Below are 17,892 nucleotides of genomic sequence, written 5' to 3'. Positions count from 1 at the left end.
GCAACACGGGAAAAAACAAACCACAGTTCTGTTTTCATGGAACATCTGTTCTGAGGATAAGTTCTGCAACTTTCTCTATTCTTCAAAGCAGCAAACATGACAGTTTGTGGTGATCATTTAAATTTTAATGCATATGTCAAGAGAAGTAGTGAATAACATCTGTTATATTGCTACGCATTCAATAAATAGGATCCACCTCTTGGGAATCCATAAAGGTTAGCAGACACCACGGACAAACTTAACAAAATATCTATTTTTTTCAGTCCCCCAGAGAAAGACGTAAAAAGCAGTATAGGGGAATTTCTCTACACTGTTTAAACTGCCTACCTCATTGCATGAGGCACCAGTTTCTAACGCCATCACACAGCAGTGATATTTACATTTTGTAGAAATATGTTTAGGCCTTGCCATTTCTGCATAAAGTAATTGATATTAATGAAATTAATCCCACATCACTGAACATATTGCACTGATTTGTGTCTTTGTCCTGTGTGCACGCCGTGGCCAGTTGAACCGTATAGGCCCAGTAGCACAAAGGGAGGTAGGGGCCTAAGTACCTTTATGAGTCTTGGCCATAGTGATCCAAAGTTGGCACGACCAACGCAACACGCCGTCCCCAGGCCAGCACAGAATATATCACAGTACCCCCTAAAAAAAGCATATGTGGAGAGGTCAACATGAACCTGTTGGGAGACGTGACTAACAATGCGGTAGGAGAGGGAAGTCTAAGTTCCCATAGAAAGCAATAAGAGTGCTACCATTGATTTCCTTTGGGCCAGGATTTTACATTATGTCATTTAATACACAGAGACAAGGTCTTTTGCTATTAGGCCAGCAGGAATTGCCTCCTATCAAGATTCATCAGTGCTCAAAGTTGTGCTAAGATGGCCCCCAGAAAACCATGTTCAGCCTTCTTTAACTAGAATGAAGACCTCCATCATTTAGGTCTGTTGGGGGCAGGGCAGAAAAGGGTTAGTGAAGAGAACGGAAAGGGGAGAGGGAATGAGATCCTAAGCAGAAAGATATTGAAACAACCAGAATATGGAGTTTTTTCCTTAATTTGTATTAATGAGGATTCTGCAGGAGTCTCAGTTTGGCGCTGCCTGACCTGAATGAGGCCCATGAAGCAACACAGGAGCACCTGTGTATTGGGTGGGGCAGGCTGCATCAGCAGTTTTCCATAGCAAGGTATTCTGGGATAGCTATAACAGGCAACAGACAACCAGCCCAGTAACTCTAGTAGCAAGTGGTTGGGTTAGACGTGGGTCAGAGGAAATGCTAAACTTGAGCTAAATTGACAGCTTTTTGGTTTGAAGCATTCTGTGATTCAGTATTTGTTGGTCAAGGGCTCTATTTTTGTTATTTAAACATCTGTAATGTAGCCTCTCTGCGGTAGTGTTCCAGATCTTCCTTCCCCAAACTTTGAAACAGGCTGTGCTCTGTTCTCTCCCATTGCTGTGCCCCCATGAAGGATTCAGCCATAGAAAGTGGAGCTAGTAGTTGCACCCCAGTTCATCCTTGGCACTTTTGCCAAGGAAGGGAGGTTGTAGATTCTGGTTGGTGATTCAGCTATTTACCTCCGTATCGTTCATATACTCACTGCCATGGTTCCTGAGTGCAATGGGAAACCGGCTGCTAGATGATGTCTCAAAGATACTCTCCATTAGTCTAAACTGTGCATAACCTGCTATAACACCTCTGTGGCCAAAACAATTCTGAACCCTACTGTAGCATGCATTGCAGGCACTATGCATCATGCACTCTTTATGCCAGATAGAATTTCTGCCAGTCAGATGTAAATGGGGGTTATGCATCAGTATAATGTAGCATAGCCTATGGCTAACTCTTATGTTTAATGCAATTTATCGTATAGGGCTTGAAAAATTTTCAAGAATTATTGCCTTCTAAAATGTAATCAAGCTCTCCAATTTTCCAGGTGAAAGAAAAGTAATTTTGGGCTAATCATGCAAGGTGTTGCAAACCTTGTGGAATACTTAAAAACTTAAACCCTTATTATTAATACTTTTGTATTGTTTATATAGCACCACAGATATGCCTGGTTCTCCCTATTTGAAAAGCTTTATAGGCTGATAGAAAATGTCCTGACATGAGTTGTGAATTATCAGATGAACATTTGAGATATAAATTGCACCTTTCATGTTAAAGCAGCTCCTAGGGTCAAAAATTAGAGAGAAAGCTTAAATACTCATTCCCTACTCATCTTTGTGTGATGTGCAGGAAGAGCAAAATATACTCTTTGGGAAAAAACTAAATTCACAATAATTGTTCAAATAATTGTAGGTGGTAACTGAAGAAATCAGAGTGGTTTTAAGTAGAGTATGTCAAAATTTCGGCTCTAAAGTTCTGCAGAAAGGAAGAAAAATAATTTCCCTCAGATTGTTTATTACCAAATCCATCACATTTGCAAAAGGGGCTTTTAAAAAAAAGTAGGCAGCATGGGTCCAGTTCTGAACTCAATACTTAGGGGGAAAGTGCATGAGTACAGACTGCAAGGTTGACTTGAATAGATTTTGAATCACCCAATGCGAGTCTCTTAAAGAATCCTGTGCGCTCAATAGTGGTTAAGCATAGCTGTGTTTTCCAAGGGAGTTCCTATCATCAGTGATGCTATTTCTCCTTCTCCAGACCCACTTCTACCGTGATGCCTATGGGTAATCACCAACAAATAGTGTTACCATTTTAAATGGCTGGTAGGAATGTCTAATATCTACTTTGTTTATTTTTATAGGTGGGGATGGTTCCATCTGTTACTAAGGTTGTACTATAAGATCCTGTTTTCAGTCGTTTATAACCTTGCCAAAACTTCCATTCTTCAGTCTGAAATTTTCCATGCCAAGTGTTTGACTCAGAGTCAACTTTTCTGGAAAATTTCAGCTAAAATGGCTTGGCCGTTTCCAAGAATGAGATTAAAAGGAAATGAATTGTTTTGCCCATGTTAAAAAAAAAACAAAAAAAAACCACACACAACTATTTGGCTGTAGAAAAGGGATTGGCAACCTTTGGCACATGGCCCCTCAGGGAAATCTGCTGGTGGGCTGGGATGGTTTGTTTACCTGCCATGTCCGCAGGTTTGGCCAATCGCAGCTCCCGCTGGCCGTGGTTCGCCGTGCCAGGCCAACGGGGGCTGCGGGAAGTAGCCTGGGCTGAGGGATGTGCTGGCCGCCGCTGCCAGTGGCCTGGAACAGCTAACCGCAGCCAGTAGGAGCTGAGATCAGCCGAACCTGCGGATGCTACAGGTAAACAAACTGTCCTGGCCCGCCAGCGGATTTCCCTGACAGGCCATGTGCCAAAGGTTGCCGATCCCTGCTGTAGAACCTCTGTTTTTTGGAGCCTGGATTTGACATTTGTCAGGGAGGTACCTTTTGCCATTCGTGTGAAAATGTGCACAAATTTGGTTAAGTTATAAGCCTCTGAAAAGTTGCAGATGAATAAGTTTGGCAGCTAAATGCTCATAAGTTTCTGACTGCTCTGAGCATGCTCCAGCCCCAGGATTCAAGGCTGAGCGGGAATTTCCCTGCAATTGTTCCTCCTGTTCTCTGTGCTCCCCCTGCTGGCACTGAGGTACAGGAGAAAGGCACCCTGATTTGAATGTGGGGGTTGGGGAGTGGGCCAGGCAGAGAAAAGGCAGTTGCAGAAGTTGAAGGATGGTGGGGAAAAGCTGAGGGAGTACAGGAGCTGTTGAGGTGGAGAGCAGTGGGAGGGGGCTGGAGGGTATATAGGTGCTAAGGGACAAGGGCTTTGTAGTGAAAGTCGCTACTGGTCACAGAAACCCTCTATCATTTGTTGCAATAGTTGGAAGGTGTGTAGTGACTGAGACAGGGAATTGCAGGAAAAGAAAGGATGGTTTTAGGTGAATGCTGCCCTAGAAAACTGGATTCTATCCTTGCCTATGCCATGGGGTTCCTGTGTGATGCTGAGCAAGTTACTCGAATCAGACTTTTAACTAGAGGTCACTGATAGTATATGTGGAACATACAGGGTGCCCAACCTGAAATACCTGGGCCCAATTTGCAGAAGTATTGAGCACTCCAACTGCAACTAGAGTCAAATTGAGTTGTTTTGAACCTATACAGGGCTACAAAATGATAAATACTCTGAAAAATAAAGCCTTGTGTGTCTCAAGTTGGCTGCCCAAACTTAAGGGACACCTCTGACAATTTTAGCTTTAATCTCTCTCTCTGCCCTCAGTTTGCCATCTGTAAAATGGGGATAATTCCACCCCCCCTCACCTTATACAGGTGTTGTGACGTTAATTAATTCTTGTTATAGTTGTTGCTGCAGGGTTACTGATCAGGGGTACCTGATGGGTCTGTTTGTTTATACATGTACTTCTAAAAAAAAAAAAAAAAAATAGATGTGAAATGCAAAGGATGGATGCTTTTTTAATGGAGAACAGTAAAAATCCAAACAACTGATGGGCTGTTGCACTTAATGCAAATTAAATTTATTTAACTAATACATTTACATCTCTTTTTACCAGATAGGATGTGTCTCATTTACAGTTCAGGCCAAAGAGTGTAGTCCTTGTATCATCACGAATCAATGCCTCATACCAAGGGGTTTGCATTTCCATTTAATATATTATGGTTGAGAGAGGTAAAGGGGAACACGCTAGGCTAAGTAGTGCCCGAGCATGCTCAGTGAGGTGGTAAGATGAACCTGTAAACATACTAAAATTACTGTCCAATTACGAAAGAAAAGGTCTGTAGGCAATGCAGGGGGCTGAAGGACTGGTAGGGTGTGTTAAATACTACACTCAATGTGCTAATCCTCTCATCCAGGGGAAGAGAGCTGTTTGAGGCAGTAAGGAGAAGATGCTAAAGGGCTGTATGCGTAACCATTTTTAGAAGATGACTCAAATTCACTTAGTCAGCTGCTGATTCATCATCCCCAGCCTAAGGTATGTGTTCCAAAACGACCAAGGGGAGGGGAAAGACGTGAAAATGAAATGGGGTGAGCCAATGGAACAGAGCAGAGAAAGAAAAACCAGTGAAGATAAAATGTAGGTTGAAGTTGGTAGCCTTTTACATCCTTTTGAGTCACTCATGTTTTCGCTCACTTTGTGCAAAGAGAAACACTGCCAAAAACAATATACAACAGAACAGTGGAAACAGACAATTTTACATGTAAATTCACTGGACACTCAGAAAGCTCTCATTCCATCTCCAGCACAGGGACTGAAATTATCCATGATTCAGTCCCACACAGGAGGATTAAAGAAAGGACAGTGGAGTAATATAACTCAGAATAAAAGTAGTCTTCAGAAGTGACTTCCGGATACATTTGTTTTAATTTCTTTTGAGGCATTTTAAGAATTATTATAAAGCATCAGGTAGGGATAACTGTAGGATTTGCAGTGATCTCCAGCTGAGCCATATAAAAATTGATTATAAAATATTAGGTAACAGCAAGAAAATCCAAAGTTTCTTTTCCAGTCACATCAGCTCAGAATCAGGTTCCCTGAAACTCCTGATGTTAGGTCTCACCGCACATTCATGATTGCACTTCAGCTCAAGGACAGCCAGGTTCTGGGAGACTGGAAGTGGAGGAAATCCCCAAAAGCCACACTTCTACTTGGAATTTGTAGCTTGAAGGGGAATTACATCCTTGAAATTTGTTTGGAGATGATCCGGGCAACATCAGTGGCTTAGGATTTGTCACTGGGAGGTTTCTTCTTAGCTTCCACATCTCTTTTAATATCTTCAAGTTTCTTTGCAAGGTCAGGAATCTTTTTTTTTTTTTTAAACAAAAAAAAAGTTAGACATTATCAGCTGTTTAGTTGACTAATTAAGGAATGCGAGAAAAACTGTTAGCGTTAAACTTTTTATAAAAAAGACCTGGCTCCTTGGACCCACTCCACAGAAGCAGCATGCTCAGTACCATGAGGTGGGGCAAAGAAGAAGTGGCTTGCAGACATGTTGAGCAACCCTTTCGAGTCAACTCAGTGGTGGTGCTGATGTTCCCCCGATGGAGTCTCATCCAGATCTTTTTGGATGGAAGGAGAGTTAAACCTAATTTGGGGTAATCTTTGTTGTTGCTGGGAATGGGAAAGGAGGATGGACATATAAAGGAGTACATAGGACATTTAAAGGACCAGCCTGTCTACCTTACCGGAAGAAAATGAACTGCCAAAGAGTAGGCCCCAGAAAACACCAACTCAATAATATTAACACATTCTTCTGAAAATACCAACAAAGTATAATGAGAATTTCTATGGCCTGTGTAATGTAGGAAGTCAGAGTAAACAAACACATCAGTTCTTTCTAGTCTTAGTTAAAACCTATAAGAAGAGCTGTGCAAAAGGAGGAAAATGTTTTTTGCAAGATGTCAAAAGTATTTATTCTGCTCTATTTTTTGGCCCCAAAAATGTCTCCTATGTCAATTTTTGCACTGAAATCTGCAACGTTTTGAAATTTCACACTTTAAAGAAAAAAATTAAGATTGTTCTAAAGATCTAGTTGAGCTGCAAAACTCCAGCAGTCTCCCCTTAAAAACAAAAGCATTTTAGACTGAAAATGAACCAATCAAAATTTGACTGATAATGGCAAATGCCATGCTGTGAATTCTTTATTTTAGTGGCAATCATACAAAATTTGTTTTCTTTTCCCCTCAAAGCCACAGCTCCTCAAGTTAACTGATTATGTGAGAATCTCAACTTTTGTATTAAGGTTCTAGCTCTCATGGTTGTGGAGAACAGCTTGTAGATGAGACCCAACTGGGACATAAAACAACACACACCAAAGGCAAATAAAACATGAATAAAAACACGCATTTTGGGTTATGATTTTTAAGCCAAATTTCATGATTTTTTGGGGCTCAACTCATGACTTGAGTGGTCAGGTTAGCCATATGGGAAACATCAGAAATATTTTTGCAGGGGGGTGGGGTAGGGGCAAATTGGACTAATTTTGTGAAACTGAAACTAAGCCCCCCAAACTACATATATTTATACATATACTTCAGTTTAAGCAAGTAAGTAGTCTCAATGATGTCAGTAGGGCTACTCACATGCTTACAGATAAGCACATGCATAAGCATTTGTAGGATTGGGGACAACATATGAAAGAGCAGAATGCTGAAGCTTTTGAATTTCGTTATGAAAAGTCACACACTGAATTACCTTTACGTTCCCTAGCAGCATCTGCAGGGGTGATAATACTTCCTAAAAACTCCTTGTTTAATTTACTCTTGGGCCTATTCCTAAAAGAGCTCCCTATCTAAAGAAATTTTACACAAATGCCAAACACACTCTTGCAGAGAAAAAACACCCTAACTTTTAATTTAATCACCCTGTTTGTATAATCGGGGCTTTTATGATCAACCATGTGGAAAATCATCTTAGATACTGTAACATTCAAATACATGGTTCATGCTAGCAAATCAGTTTTACATCACCAGGGGAGAACTTCCTCTGAATTAAAAGCAGAAGCAGCCCTTGTGGTGACACTTCAGTTGTACTGCAGGAAAATGATTATATTTTCATTAATTACATATGCAACATACACTCAGGTGAGTTTAGGTCTAAACTACAGTATAGGTTTTGTAAAAACAAGCTTTAACAAAACCTAGCTTAATGAAATTTCCCTGATTTAAAAACAAACAATAGAAACAATTTATTCTTAAAGGAATACCATTCCCTTACAGCGTTTGCAACACTGAGATAGCAGGATTCTGCTAATGTATGAGGAAAATTAAACTGTCTGGATTATTTTCATTGTCCAAGATGAGTGAAAAGCAAAAGTATACAGGTCACAAATGATGAAAGGAATTTAGGATGAGGTTCAAAAAGGGATTTAGGTGTTGCAATGCTGAGCAAAGACACCCAGACAGTCATAGAAACACACTATAATCCAACAAGCTGAGTTAGGCACCCAGGTTCCCTATACAATGAATGGGAAAAGACAGATGCCTTAGCGCTAGTCTATGCTCCAAAGTTAAGTTGACTAGCCACAATTGCTCAGGGGTGGGAAAAATTAATATGCCAGAGAGACATAGTTAAGCTGACCTAAGCCCTAGTTCATGGAAGAATTCTTCTGTCAACCTAGCTACCACCTTTTGGAAAAGATGGATTTACCTCAGCAATGGAAGAACTCCTTCCATTGCTGTCGTAAGCATCTACACTCAGTGGCACTGCAGCTGTACTGCTGTAACTAGGGGTGAAAGTTACTTAAAGGACTTACTGGTACTCGCTGGAGTCCTGAGCAGTGGGGCGGGGCCTCAACCAGAAGAGGCGGGGCCTTTACATCTCAATTTAAAGGGCCTGGGGGATTTAAAGGGCCGGGGCTCCGGCAGCTCTGGTGGCGATTTAAAGCTGCCGCTGCTACCCTGAGGCTCTGGCAGCGATTTAAAGGGCCCGGGGCTCCACTGCAGTAGTGGTGGACGGAGCCCTGGGCCCTTTAAATCACCAGCCCGGGGAAGCTGACCCCCGCCGGTACGGTCAGCTGTGTACCAGCTCTTGCCAGTATGCCAGACCAGACTGTACCAGCTTACTTTCACCTCTGGCTGTAACATTTCTAACGTAGACATACCTTTAGACTGTGATCCACAAAAAACAGCACACTAGGCAGGGAGCCACCTAAGCCAGCCAATGGGAGATGCTGACAAGGGGTGGCGGGGGGAGGGCCATGCTAACCCCAGCCCTTCTCAGAGATAATCACCTAAGACCAGGCTGCAGGGAGACAATCTCTACTTAGCAATCAAAAAGTGGAAACCCACTGCCTGGAGTCAGCTGGTTTAGATGCCCAACTTGTTTCTTGAGGGATTGAGTTGTGTGGAGTAAGGCAGGCACCTAAAATGGCCAGAGGAAGAGGGGTGGTTGTGGTGGATAAATACATAAGCAGTCTATTATTATTATTGTTAATTAGTCAGAGTGGAACAGCTTCAACAGGAGAGATGGAGGTAGCCCCACATCAGGATATCCCATAAACCAGTGATTAGGACACTCTCCTGAGAGGTGGGAGACCTCTGTTAAAATCCTTTCCCCCCTTTGGCAGAGAGGGGGAAAACAAACCTGGCTCTCCCACATCCTAAGCGAGAGCTCTAATCACTGTAGTGTCGGCACCACCACCACCATCTCCTCCTTCAATTGGATTTTGAATGGAACCCGATCTGGTAGGCGGCCTCTGAGCACTGCTACCAGATCTGGCCCCTCAGGTGAGTTAGATATCTGAACACCCATTGTCCTCTGGTTTGTGAATCACCCTGGGGCTTAGGCAAGACACAGGTGCCTGTACGCCTAGAAGGCTTGCCAGCAAACTTGTTCAGAGGCAGAAATGTAAGCTCCTAATGTTTTGCAGTAAAACGTTCCTTAGGCACAGTGACATCTGAAGAAGTGGGGTTTTTTTACCCATGAAAGCTTATGCCCAAATAAATCTGTTAGTCTTTAAGGTGCCACCGGACTCCTCATTATTTTTGTGGATTCAGACTAACATGGCTACCCCTCTGATTTTTAGGCACAGTGAGAGTTTAGGTGTCTACAGAGTTCAGAGAGAGTTTTGTGCATCGTAATGGAGCCAATACTGGGACTTAGGTGCCTAAGTCTGGGGTTTAGGAATGTAAATATCTTTATGGATCTCACCCTTAGATTCTTTTAATTTTAAGGTAGCATTAGTAGCACAGGTAAGGAATGTTTTAAATATATGATTTCTAATTGGACAGTAGGTTTTTAATTTTAGATCTACTAAATCCTCAAACCTGCACATATGTGAGTAGTTCCACTGATGCTACCGAAGTCTGGAGGCTCAGCCCCAAGGCTTCTGCTCCAAATTCTTGGAAGACAAAATCTCCCCTTAATTCATGTTCAGAAAACCTCAATCCAAGGAGAAAAGGAAGAGTTCAGGTCTACATAAAATTCCAAGCAGAACTCAACAGGTTGAGCCCTCCCAAACACTCCTGACAATTCCATTTTCATCATTCATAGGAGGGAGATATACAAGTCGCTATCAAACTTTCATACATAAAGAAATAGAACTGTGCGGCAGCTAGTGTAGCCTACGAGACAGGGCACTAAACTAGGAGTTAGGAGAGCTGGTTCTAATCCTTGCTCTGCCACTGACCAGCTGTGATCTTGGGCAAGTCTTTTCACTTTTCTGGGCCACCATTTTCCCCTGCTTTGTCTGTTTAGACTATAAGCTCCTCTTCAGGACAGAGACTGTATCTTAATATGTGTTTATGCAACATCTGCATAATGGGGCCCTGATCTCAGCTGTGACCTCTAAGCATAACTGTAATACAAATAAATCAAGGCCAGTTCTAGGTGTGGGGAAGCTGGTTGCCCACATCCATGGGGCACCATATCATTGTGCCATCGGATTTGTTTTGGGATTGGTTTTTTTCCCTTTATTCTGATTGGCTGGTCATTTTTGCTCTGCTTATTGGCCAGCTCCCCCCCCCCCCCCCCCCGGCCCTGTTTGGCCAGCTTTTTTTGTTGGTTTGTTTGAGCTCAGCTTCTTGGCAAAAGGGTCCTCAAAGTATTCTCTGCCCCGGCCAGTAAAACAGGTAGGGCCGCTCCTGCAAAATAGTACTGCTACTACTACAATAAATAATAATACTTACATCATAATTCTGAGCCAGATACATCCCAACCACATTGCCAAGAGCAAAACCAAGCTTAAGAGGAAAAAAAAGAAAAAAAGACAAAATAAATGACAAGGAGTTTAACATTTCCCCCTCACTAGCACAGAACGTAGGACCACTCGGCAATAGAGGAGGATGAAAAAAAAAAAAAAATGGTGATGGCGGGGAAATCATGAAAATTTTTGAAATGGTTTCCATTTCACAGGCTTCAAAAATGGAGATTTTTCCCCAAATCATTTTCTGAAATCTTGTTTTCATTAAGAGAATGCAGGTGGTTTTGGTGGTCAAAAAATCTAACTATTTCAAAAAGAGATTCTGGTAAAAACACTAGTTTAAAAAAAAAAAAAAAAAAAAAAAAAAAAAAAAGAGAGAGAAATTTGCCAAACCCCCCCTCACCCCCCCCAGAAAATGTAAAATAATATTTCAGTAAAGTTTTTTCATGCAAAAAATTTCAACCAGCTCTACTCATAAGTTTTATACTACTCTCCCCTAAGCTCTCTCTCTTCCTTCAACAATGTACCCATTTATACCCCGGCTTCTATAAAAACACCATCATCAGAATGAGACTTTTCTTTGTCACTGTTCTCTTACAATTCCAAGAAATCTTTGGTGCAGAGCTTGGTCTTTTGTTCTGTAAAGTTCCTTGCACACCCATTACCAGATAAATCATAGTAAGTCCATTAAAACCTGGGGAATATAATGGCACAGGAAAAATCTTTTTGTTCAATACTTGTACATTTCTTAGCACAAGGAGAGTACTGGTCTATGACAGGAGCTCTCACAGGAGCTACCACAATACAAATACTAAGAATAATAATAATAATAATAAATAATAATAATAATATAATTTATATATTATTATTATTATATATATTATTTATATTATAAAGAATAATAATAATGCTGGGGTGGAAGGAGATAGGGGAAAAACATAGGACACACGCAAATGAAGTGAGCTACAAAACATATGGGCAAATCTATTGATGCACTGTAAGGAAACAGTGCATCAATAGATTTCTGGGGCTAGCCTAGTTATGCTACTTTGCACAGAATGTAAATTTAGGTCCCAGGCTTGGGATAGTGGTTGCTGGGTGCTAAAGAAACAGATCACTTCAGTCCATGAGGCTTAAAGAAAGAGTAAGAGGGAAATGGAGTGCATAGCTCCTTTCACTTGCAGGATGAGGAGAAACTCAGGTCTCAATCACACCTGAGGGGGGAAAAAAAATACCCATTGTTTCCTCAGAAATATACATCCAGATTTTCCAAAGTGCTTCGCATCCAGCAACTCCAGGTAAAACTCTAGCCCTTATTATCATTAAATTTCAGATTAAGCTGGCTTGATGTACAAATACTAATAAGATTTTTCTGACTATCAATACTGCAAGTTTGGCCTCATCTCTGAAAATCTGTGTGGTGCTTTTTTTTAAAAAAAAAAAACAAACACCACACAACAACAACAACGATTTTGAAATCAAAACCTAGCTAGAAATTGTATTCACTGCACAAAGTGGAACAGAATATAACTCACTCTTCCAGCAGCAGAAACACAGCACCAGTCACTGGTAAAAAAACCCCAAAAACGTGTTCTTGTCAGAAAGACATGGCCATTAATAGAACTGGTTGCACATTCTCACATGCTGATGCCATCATTAGTTAATGTCTGAACTGTAAGGGAAATGGAACATTTATTTAAATTATTTGTTTACTCCATTTTTAGAGCTTAGAACTTCTTGGCTTTTTAAAAAAAAATGTAGTGTCCTTTTTGTGTGTTTGGTATAAAGACTATGTTTTATTATCGCAAACTTAACTGTAAATTAATTAAGTTTTTTGCATGGGATATTGTTAATGCATGCTGCACTGAGATAAGCAGGATTTAAGATTCCTTTTAATGCTGAAAGTCAGTCCAGCAGAGGGGCCTTTCCTATATCTTGGCAGTATCCATGAATTCACCCAAAAGGCAAGCAGACTCTCAGCTGAGAATTTCTCAAGACTCTTTGCAAAGACTGGCTTATATTGCTAGTCACTGGGGGAACCTTTCAGTCTAGCCCTTATAAAATAGTTTTACTAAGAAAGTTCTCTTGATTTTTTTTCTCCTAGAAAGGACAAAAACACCTTCATTCTCCTGCTCTTAGCCTAAAATACATCCGACTCCAAAGCGGGGTCCAATACTTTACCATGCAATGAGTCTTATTTTGTTTGCAAGTATCTTAACACGCATGTCAAACACAAGAACATAAACAACTTGTATCCCATTAGCTGAAGTCAGAGCTCCACACACTCCATGCAAGATCAGTCTAGACTTTGATGTGCTATTTCATCAGTTATACAGGGTTTAAGAGATGCCACTTCATGAAGAGGGGGAGTCTCACAGTTTCATCTTGATCACTTTTGACAACTAAAAATGCTGTCAATTAAAGGGTACGTGCCAATTAAGGACAGTAAGGACTAATGAGGGGCTTCTAACAGCCACCCAACATGCTAAGATACATGTTAAATGTAAAACAAGCAATTACTTAACTCTGAAAGGCAAAAATATAAAGTTTGTAAGATTATCCCTTTATCTCCCTGCTACAGCTCCAGCTAGGGTGGAGAGACAGACACCCTTTCCACGCACAGGAAAGGAGAGGAGGGAACCCAGAATTAATATGCCCTTCCTCTTTTCCCTTCACCAGCTTTCAGGCACTAATCAGAAAGTTAAGTAAAACTGATTTTTATCAGACATTTGCAACACAAGGACTTCAAACATCAGTTGAGTTCAGAAACAGGATTCTAAAATCTGCTGAGCATTTTAGTCCTATTACCCACTGTTTTCACTGGAACAAAAGAGTTACAAATGGGTCCATTCTGAAGAAATGCATATGCATTTACAATTTTTTTTTTAAATCTCGTGTTGGATTAGGGGTAGGATATGTGGGCTTATTTTCTAATAAACACCCAAGAGCTAAAGTGATTCAGAAGAGGCTCTCTGCTGGCATCATCAACAGAGACCAGAATTTGAAATAGCCAGCTAACTTAAAAATATATTTTAAAGAGAGCTCAAAGTCCTGATTTTCTGATTAATATGCAATGTATTATTGGGACTTATTGGTACCAAGTCCGAACATGGCTAAAAATCCACAGTATCTCCAAATTAGGTCAGCAGCACCTATAATGACAGGTTTCAGAGTAGCAGCCGTGTTAGTCTGTATTCGGAAAAAGAAAAGGAGGACTTGTGGCACCTTAGAGACTAACAAATTTATCTGAGCATAAGCTTTCGTGAGAAAGCTTATGCTCAAATAAATTGGTTAGTCTCTAAGGTGCCACAAGTAGCACCTATAATGGGAAATGAGAAACTGCTGCTGTGCTATTGGCATGCACCCTGCTGTTTACTTTTAATAAGTGCCAGGTATTAAAGGCATTAGCATCAATTAAGAATTTAAATAGAATTGTAAATAAATCATATAGTTGGGCATCTGGCTTTACCATCTGCCAGAGTTTGCAGACACATGTAGAAAAAGAAAAAGACCAAAAGTTTAAAGAACGTTCAGCTAGTCAATGAGGCAAACAGCTGCATTCATTAACAAATGCTTTAGGACTGGGAATGAGGGGAAAAAAAGTATCATTTGACTGTGGGCAAAGAGTTTAACTCTGACCTCAAGTATAGCTTATCATATTTGCAGAAAGTCAGAGCAGGGCTGGGCTCAGGGACAAAATAAGCCAGAAGCTTTAAATGAACTGCAGCCACTGCAACAGAACAGGCAAGCATTGTCAAATCAAAGTGGCAGACTTCACAAGGTGAAAATTTGAATGGAGGGGGAGGGGAAACCAAAAGGCAGAACACAAGGACAATACCCATACCAGACTGGAGGAGCAATATGATTAAAATATGCTTAAAACAGTTTTGAGTTTCTGAATTGTTTTGGAACAAAAATGGTGTGATAAAATACCAATTAACACGTATCACTCTGTTACAAAGGTTGGATTGGTTTTACTGTAGCGGTGAGCCAATGAATGCCCTGAAAGCATCAGCCCCATGCGCAACTCTTTTTAAGATGCGTTGGCACTATACAAAAGCAGCAGAACGTTGTTCCATTTGCATGGGCGGTGTCTTATAAAAGTATTGGTAACCTGTGTTTCATTAATAGCATAAAAGTGAGCGCAACATATGAAGAGATATTAGAACTGAGTCTTCCTATAGGGAGCAAGAGTACCTGTTTTTCAAAAAGCACAATGAATTAAAGCAGTGGTTTTCAATGGGGGATCGCAGAATATGTTTAAGATTTCCAAAGGGGTCCGCACCTCCATGTGAAAGTTTTTAAGGGTCCACAAATGAAAAAAGGTTGAAAGCCACTGAATTAAAGTACACATCAACCATGCATACATTTTCTTAGAGAAAGCATTAAAGCAGTGGGCTTTTTCACCTGTACAGTCACCTGATTGGCATCCAATGGAATACATCTGGAGTGATTTGAAGAAAAAAAAGTGGCTAAGAATAAAGGAAGCTGTATATTGTAGACATATAGAGGGTGAACCAAAAGAGAATGTAACCAAAATTAGTAAGGCCACAGTATATTCAGTGTATTATGAGGGTGTAGACAACTTTTTTTATTTGAGGGGGCAAGAGGTAAATAATAGCTGTTGAATATCACTGTGTGTAGTTTTGTACCATGCCTAAATTTGTCCACTTTTAATAAAGTGAGATAAATGAGCTTCTGTTCCAAACTCATTGTTTCCTGCCTTTTTTTTTTTTTGGGGGGGGGGGGGAGAGGAATATGGGGGTGGCTAATCCCCCCAGTTATCTACACACATGGTATGCTACATATTCAGAGTACATTTTCAGGGTCTTATCAGGCGTGGCCTAATACTACTTTAAAAATTAATATATTCCTGGCCTACTGAGACACTGGGGATGGGCAGGTATGGACCCACCCATTGATAAAGGCCTCCCACCCATAAGGGAAGGAGCTATCGATTCATACCCCTGAGTGACAGTTATACCAACCTAATTTCCTAGTATAGACCTTAGTTTGATAGATTTTCAATGAGACTTAGGCTATGTCTACACTTAAAATGCTATAGCAGCACAATTACATCAACGCTGCTGCGGGAGTGCAGCACTTCAGTGTGGATACTTACTACAGCAATTGGAGGGGTTCTTCCATCACTGTAGGTAATCCACCTCCCCGAGAGGTGGTAGCTAGGTCAACAGAAGAATCCTTTTGTAGCGCTGTCTATACCAGGGTTAAGTTGGCTTACCTACATATCTCAGGGGTGTGAATTTTTCACACCTCTGAGAGATGTAGCTATGGCAATGTGACTTTTCAGTGTAGACCAGCCCTTAAATTCCAAAGTAGATTAACCTAGTTGCATCACACAGGTCTGTGAAAAATTTCACACCCTGTGTAACGTAGGTAGATGACCTAACCCCCCCACTGTGTATGCAGATACGTCGATAGAAAAATGCTTCCATTGACCTAGCTACCGCCTCTGGGAGAGGTGGATTAACACTACATCAAGGGAAAAATACCAAGCATCCACATTATGGCACTACAGCACTGTAGCTGTGCCTCTGTCCTGCAGTTGGACATGCAGCAAGTCACTTTTGCAAGTGGGACTTTTAGGCTAAGTCACGTGTGTGTGTTTGAAAGTGCTATCCATATAATTAACTGCTAGATTGTGATATACTATTCAGTGTGAATAAAGGTCTTAGATCTGCTGATTTCAAAGGGACTATTTGAGGTGAAAGGGCATCACAATCTGGCCCTAAAATAATTCCTCTTTTTCCATCCCTGCATAACTTTTAATGAGGAAAAACCCCGCTTGGTACAGTGAATAATATTTAACAGATGTCAAGGAATGGAGCTGTGGACCCTGGAAGTACTGGTGTATCCAGCTCAAAAGCAGTCCACCTGACAAGCTGCTGAGAGTCAGATGGATGAACTGGCAAGAAACTAGACAGGATCAACTCAGCTTAATGCAGAGTTAAGTATCCTGGGATGTGCTACCAGACTGCTTAGCACAGAGGTTCTCAGACTTTTGTACTCGTGACCCTTTCACCCAGCAAGCCTCTGAGTGCAACCCCACTTATACATTAAAAACACTTTTTTATATATTTAACACCATTATAAATGCTGGAGGCAAACCAGGGTTTGGGGTGGAGGCTGACAGCTTGCGACCCCCCCCCCCCATGTAATAACCTCATGACCCCTTGAAGGGTCCCGACCCCCAGTTTGAGAACCCCTGGCTTAACACCACAGACAAATGAGTGCAGCACTGGTGTGGACACAGCAATTTAAGGGTTATTTGCAATTTGGCTACGCTCACTCAGGAGGGATAATTCAGGTTATCTGCACTCAAGTTAACTATCCAATGAGGACATACCCAAAATCCTAACCATAAGGCTGAAGTTCTAGAGCAATTCAATCTCCATGGCTTGGAAGCTGGTGCATCATGAAGGGTAAATCTAGACTACGGTAAAGGTGTTTAAAAAAACAAAACAAAAAAAAAACCACCACACTTCAGCCAACGTGTTTTAACGAACGTTAGAAAATACAAGCACCACGCTAGAGCATGTCAGGGTTAGCTGTATTTTAACACATTAGCTGGCCCCGGTGTAGCCTAGGCTTCATCTCGCCCAGCTAGCACGTTAACAAAATACAGCCTGCACTCAAGTTTTTTTTAAAACGTGTTAGTTCACCCTTAAGCGCCTTTTATCCTAGTCCAGACGATTTCTGAATGGGCAGCAGCTGCAAAGCAAGGTCCCAGGTTCATCAGTGCCCCAAGTCTGGGATCCCTTCAGAAAACCACAGTATCAAGCCAGGAGCGAGCTTCCCAGTCGCTCTCGCACACGCGCGGAGGCGCTGAAAGTATGTAGCTAGCTCCAGGGCCCAATGTATCCATCGCTGCATGGACAGAGCTGGGAAGGGGCATGAGTGGATGTAGCGGCTGCTTCTCTCTCCAGGGTCAGAGGCGCCTTTCTCCTGCTTGGGGGGGGGGGGGTCTTCCAGGCCGCCCCCAGCAGCAATCCCCTCCTCCCTCCCAGCGCAGAGCCCGGGGGGAGCAGACACCAGGACAGAGGCTCTACATGGAGGGGCTTTGCAAACACTTACCAGAAACTGTAACATGGTGTAACCGGGCTGCCTCTCTCTCCTCCGAGGGGCGGGCGGGGAAGTAACTCGCCCCAGCGACAGCTTCTCTTCCGGGTCCCATCCTCCCTGCTGCTGTCTCACTAGCTTAGGGGTTTGATGGATGTCTGAGCAGTCCTATCCTTTCCGGTCTTGCACGCCCGGCCCTCTTTTCCCTCCCTCTAGCCCCGCC

At 41.8% G+C, this 17,892-nt stretch overlaps 1 protein-coding gene across 1 annotated transcript; it reads right to left on the bottom strand.

The window, feature by feature from the left end:
* Positions 1-3,135: 3,135 nt before the first annotated feature.
* STMP1 (short transmembrane mitochondrial protein 1) lies at positions 3,136-17,825 on the bottom strand. Its single transcript, XM_074939792.1, has 3 exons — positions 17,685-17,825; positions 10,576-10,629; positions 3,136-5,749 (listed from the first exon to the last, which is right to left on the bottom strand). The coding sequence occupies exons 1-3, from the start codon at positions 17,697-17,699 to the stop codon at positions 5,669-5,671; spliced, it is 150 nt and encodes a 49-aa protein (XP_074795893.1). The 5' UTR covers positions 17,700-17,825; the 3' UTR covers positions 3,136-5,668.
* Between the last annotated feature and the right edge of the window lie 67 nt (positions 17,826-17,892).

The sequence above is a fragment of the Natator depressus genome, chromosome 1, assembly GCF_965152275.1.
Source record: "Natator depressus isolate rNatDep1 chromosome 1, rNatDep2.hap1, whole genome shotgun sequence".
Taxonomy (NCBI): domain Eukaryota; kingdom Metazoa; phylum Chordata; order Testudines; family Cheloniidae; genus Natator; species Natator depressus.
Note: the sequence above shows the minus strand (reverse complement) of the source record. Positions and strands in the feature narration are given on the sequence as shown.